Below are 5,394 nucleotides of genomic sequence, written 5' to 3'. Positions count from 1 at the left end.
CGCGACCCTTGATATTTGAAGCGCGATGGTTGTGATCACACCTCGAACCAAAATGTTTCTTTTGAGTTCCAAAATTGAACAAAAGCTATTCTACAAGTTGACTCGTTTTAGGTCTGAAAGACGCGGGCGATTTGAAGGTTGATGTTAAACATGTCCTTAGGTCTTGAAGCTATCTTTATTGGGCTTTATGAACATTTTTTTTCCAGTTGCAACGCGCGGACATATATGCTAATAGGACATACACGTGCACGGCCTACCAGAATCAGACGCCGACATGTGGGCACCACGAAACCGTCTCGAACCAGTAGGAGCCGCCGCGGGGTAAAATCTCCTCCTCCTCTCCCGTCGTCTTCGAATTGGGGATCTCGCGTCCCAACCAAGCCCCGCAGAAAAGCCACGAACCCAATCCGCTCCAAACCTAGGGTTTCGCCGTCCCGCCGTCTCGCCGACCGCTCGCCGGCGCCGCCGCCTCCACCGCCGCCATGTACAACGGCATCGGGCTGCAGACCGCGCGCGGGTCCGGTACGAATGGGTACGTGCAGACCAACAAGTTCTTCATCCGCCCCCGGACCGACGGGTCCGCCAAGGCGCCGCTCCACAACTACGACGACGAAGACCCCGACCGCCTCAAGGGCCTCGGCGGGATGCGGAAGCCCAACAAGGAGATCCTGGAGCACGACCGGAGGCGGCAGGTGGAGCTGCGGCTGGTCGAGCTGAGGGACACCCTCGAGGAGCAGGGCTACACCGAGGGCGAGATCGAGGAGCGCGTCGAGGAGGCGCGCAAGGAGGCCGAGCTGGAGGCAGCTGCTGCTGCCGTGGCCGCGGAGGCGGGTGGTCGCGCAGGCGGCGGGGGGCCAGCAGCGCGTCCGGGCGAAGGGTATGGATCTAAGAATTGCTCATATCCTTTTTTGTGTGTGTTATCCCTGTATCTGTCAGCTAATACTTTTCTATGTGGAACTGTTGGAGAGGTGGCCAGGGACAGAATTTTGACAATACATTCATGTGCAATTTTAAGTCTGATATCTTCATTTGGTTTTCGAGGATATTTCACATTGAAACATAATTGGTTCTTAAAGTTTGATTTATTATGAAAATTTATTTATAGCTTATGTGGTTCGTAATGAAGTATAAAATCCCGGTTTCTGCTCCTGCTTGTGTTAAGTGTTTTGTATTTTTACAGTTCATATGTGCAGTTGTTCTGTTGGTAGATTGTCACTAGTTTCTGACAAGACATGTGGAATCTTCTCAGGTTCACGGGCACACAGAGCCACCATGTCGCAGCACGGAAGGAGAAGCAGCTTGAGACGCTGAGGGCTGCTCTTGGGCTAGAAGCTGAGGTTGGACAGAAGAACGCTGAAGTAGACAGTGATCCGGAGTCTGGGGAGCTTGTACCTGGGAAGGAGTCTGAAGAGATGGATGTTGATGTTCAGAACGATAGGAAGGCTTCAAAGGATGGTAAGAAGCATGCAAGGAAGGGAAAGAAGGAAAAGGGGAGTGATAGGAAGAGTCAGAGCAGAAGTTCGAGGAAGAGTAAGCACGGGTATGATTCAGAAGATGATTCTGAGTCTGACCATGATGAGATAAAGGGAAAGAAATACATAAAGAAATCCTTCTTAGATAGAGATGTTGATTCTAAGATTGTTCATAAGAAGGCAAAACAGGGAAAAGGTACACGCCATGATTCTGAGGCTGATTCAGACAGTGATCATGGCAAGAAGGCAAAACACACGAAAAGCAATCGTGACGAGGGAAAGAAGGGGCCTGTGAAGAGCTCTCGTCATGACTCTAAAGATGAGAAGCCCAGAAGAAGCAAGTACAAGGATGATTCGTACAGTGACTCGGAGAGTGATGTCTCGCACAGTGATTCAGAGAGCGACTATGATCGAAAAAAGAAAAAATCCTCTCACCACGGTTCTAAAGATGATAAACAGGCACCAAAAAGCAAAGAGAAGGAAGCCAGTTTGGTTAAGAATGTTGATAAGCGCAAGAGACATGATTCTGATTCGGATGGTTCTGCTCATGATAGGAAAATACACCTTGATGCAGCTGTTGCTAGGAAGGATCATTCCCGTGATAAACCGAAGATTGACCCAAGGAGTGATGAATATAAAAACAAAAGGCCTGTGAAGACTTCTCGCCATGACTCTGAAGATGAGAAGCCACACGGCAAGGTCCCTCGGAAGGAAAAGTATGCCGAATCAGAGACTGACTCAGAGAGGTATACCAGTGAAAAGAAGAAGCCTGCAAAATCCTCTGTCCATGTTTCTAAAGTTGATAAGGAAGCACCAAAACATAAAGAGAAGGAAGGGAAGACTAGTAGTAACAATGTTGATAAGCGCACGAGGCATGATTCTGATTCTGATTCTGATTCTGATTCGGATGGATGGCAAAGACACCCTGACACAAAGGTAAAAAAGATTGTGGAAGAGAAAAAAAGGGTGATTAGCTCAAGTGAGAGTTCATTTTACAGCAGCAGCAGCAGCAGTGAATCAGATGTGAGCGATGAAAGCCGTGAGAACAGGAAATCTGACAGAGGATTGAAAAATGGTAATGGCCAGAACCATGCTAAAAGGGCTTCTTACAAGAATGAGTTAGAGGAAAGGACAAAGGGTCAATATGGGAGAAGGAAGGAAGAGAGAATGGAACAGGAGAAACAAAAACAGAGGGAAGAAGAGAGGAAAGAGTTGGAGAAACAAAAACGTCTGGAGGAAGAGAGGCAAAAACGTCTGGAGGGAGAGAGGAAGGAGCTTGAGAAGCAAAAGCAGAGGGCGAAGGAGGAAGAGACACTGAAAGAGAAGGAACATGAGCGGAGGAAAGGTGAGCATGGTGTGGAAAGGGACAGCAAAAGAAAGGTTGGAGAAGATAGGTACGACCCAAATTCAAACAGACTCAGCGATGATGAAAATAGGGACTGCAAGACGCGTGAAGATTATGGTCGACAGAAAACTACAGATTCAGATAGGTATGACCCAAATTCAAACAGATATAGTGATGATGAAAACAGGGACCGAAAGAGGCATGAAGAGTACGGTCGACACAGAGCTAGATATTCAGATAGCCATGATTCAAAGAGGTCTAGATATGATGACTCTTATAACCACTCGAGGAGGGATTATGAAGAGCGCTATTCTAGAGATGAGCACAGAGACAGGAGGCATCGTTGAGTGCAGAAGTTATCTTAAAATGTAAGTCTCAGTTTTTACCATTGCTTGTGAGTTTGCATCACTGTGGAGGAGTAAACACACACTTTTACCGTTTGTGTTAATGCTAATCTTTTAGGCGGTTCGACATTTAGTCCTAATATATACTTGTATAACCTCTCAGATTATTTCACTTGGATGATAAACTTTATAGCAGCTTTTGGCTTTTTTGCACCCTTTTGTGTTCATTGTTCTTCATTCTAATGATGTTCTGGTGTCCCTCTGCAGGCATCTCATTTCTACGAAGCGAAGTGCAGCGCTGGTACATCTTGTTGAGCAAGGACGGTAACATATTGGTGCCATTGAAGAAGGCCCAGTCGCCTAGCGCAAGATTTCGGCCATCCAGCAACGCTGTTTTGCCGCTGCTTTGAAGTTTTGCTTGCTCATGTTTGTATGGACTTTCTCCTCTCTTTTGTCAGTCTTGAGTATGTAATGTGGAGGTTATATTGTTACACCGGTGGCATCATGTTGCCCAGCAACAGTGTGGGAGATGTATCTAACCTATGTTTTTTTGTCGTTGGAGATGATGAACCTTGCTAAGACTTTGTCTAAGGCCTTAGCTTGCCTTGATGCTCACTTTACAATTGCTTGATGTGACAAGGCTTGAATGCATCAGTTTAGCATCTGTTACCCACTGTGATTATTTCTGGTGGGAAGATGATGCTGGGTTCCTTTCTCGCTTCTTTTAACATGCAGAAAATGCCCTTCCTTGTGGTGCTGGTTTTGGCTTGTTGCTGTAGTATTTTCTTCTACAGCGAAGAAAGGGCCCATGTCATGGGCAATGGAATCATTACAAGCTCTTCTACAAAGAAACAACTTTAAACTCTAGGAAACTATAGTAAGGAGAAGAAATTTGGCCTCACCGAAGACAACACGATATCTTGCTCGAGAGTCGTGGCATCAGTATGATTCGGTCCGTACCAGCAGTTGCAGCAAATTGGCACGACTAGCAAACTGGAATGGGGCAGCTGCAACAGTGATTCAGTTTCAACAATGTTGGGAGCAAGGCTAGGAAACCCAATTCGGCCCCCAGGAGGAAATTGCAGAAACCACCTACTTTTGGTGTTAGTTTTGCACAAAACATTTATTTTATAGGTTTGTTGCAAGAAACATCACACATTGGGGTAATTTGTAGCAAATAGGTCTAAAACATCATTTAGGTGCGTTGATATGATATATGACAAGTGGGTCCAGTCTGTAAGTACACCGGTGGCATAAAAAATGGCCACATCAGCGAGTAGATTTTTTTATTTTTCTCACGTGGGCTGAAAAATACAAAAAATTAGACAAAGTTAAAAAATAACGGCCACATCAGCGAGTAGAATTTTTTTGATTCTTTTCACGTGGGCTGAAAAATACAAAAAATAGACAAAGTTAAAAGAAAAAAACGGTTGAACAAGTGGGCTGAAAGCCCAGATCCATACGCACGTGAACCATCTCACCTCTCTTTTTTGTCTAAAAAAAATCTCAGCTCTCTTTGTCCTCTGCTCGAGCGAGCCGTGACCTCGCACAGAAAGCAGGCGGCGGCGGCCGTCCCTTCGCTGGCAAAGTGTCCGCCGGTGATGGAGCCCAGCTAGCCTTCCTCCGTCGTCGGGTAAGCCCGTCTCCTCGCCCCCCGCCACCCTTCCCACCCCCAAGGTCTGCTCGTCTCCCCCCTACCTCGATGCGTGGATATTTCAATTCCATAGCGCCTCTGCACAGCATCTTCATACTCCTTAGCAAACCAAGTGCTGCTAATCCTTGATGTGTCAGTGGTGGCATTATTTGCCTGAGCAATGCGTCTTTTCTCCGTTTATTTAAGATGAGCAAAACCATGAAAGCACAAGTTCCACCCGAGCTGCAGCAAACAACCACCCTCTACTGGTTATTTTTCAAATACGTGGAGTTTCTGATGTGAACCATGTGATAATTCTCTAAAGCCTTCCTTAATTGTGTGACATCATGGAAGCACAAGTCCAACGCAAACTGCTCATGTGCATTGCTCTTGCTCTCATCATAGTAGGTATGTGAGCTATGTGACAAAGTAAAAATTTACAGATATCATTTGGATGTGACTATGAACACATCAAAATCTTGTTAAGATTTTTTTTGACATTTCAAAAATCATTTTCGCACGTGCAGAACTGAATTGGGTTTCCGGCAAGGCTAGCGCTTCAGCTTGAAGTGCATCCATCTGCTAGGTCTTGCTGTTGCC

At 46.1% G+C, this 5,394-nt stretch overlaps 1 protein-coding gene across 1 annotated transcript; it reads left to right on the top strand.

The window, feature by feature from the left end:
- The first annotated feature begins 333 nt into the window (after positions 1 to 333).
- On the top strand, positions 334 to 3,797 carry LOC123046503 (protein starmaker). Its single transcript, XM_044469887.1, has 3 exons — positions 334 to 877; positions 1,250 to 3,185; positions 3,429 to 3,797. The coding sequence occupies exons 1-2, from the start codon at positions 483 to 485 to the stop codon at positions 3,162 to 3,164; spliced, it is 2,310 nt and encodes a 769-aa protein (XP_044325822.1). The 5' UTR covers positions 334 to 482; the 3' UTR covers positions 3,165 to 3,185; positions 3,429 to 3,797.
- The last annotated feature ends 1,597 nt before the right edge of the window (positions 3,798 to 5,394 follow it).

This window comes from Triticum aestivum, chromosome 2B (genome assembly GCF_018294505.1).
Source record: "Triticum aestivum cultivar Chinese Spring chromosome 2B, IWGSC CS RefSeq v2.1, whole genome shotgun sequence".
NCBI classification, from domain to species: domain Eukaryota; kingdom Viridiplantae; phylum Streptophyta; class Magnoliopsida; order Poales; family Poaceae; genus Triticum; species Triticum aestivum.
The sequence above is the reverse complement of the archived record's forward strand: the minus strand, read 5'-3'. Positions and strand labels throughout refer to the sequence as shown.

Excerpts from the sequence above, each read along its gene's own strand:
- LOC123046503 (XM_044469887.1), top strand. The coding sequence starts at position 483 with ATGTACAACGGCATCGGGCTGCAGACCGCGCGCGGGTCCGGTACGAAT. Across the intron at positions 878-1,249 it reads GCAGCGCGTCCGGGCGAAGG|GTTCACGGGCACACAGAGCC; the intron begins GTATGGATCTAA and ends GAATCTTCTCAG.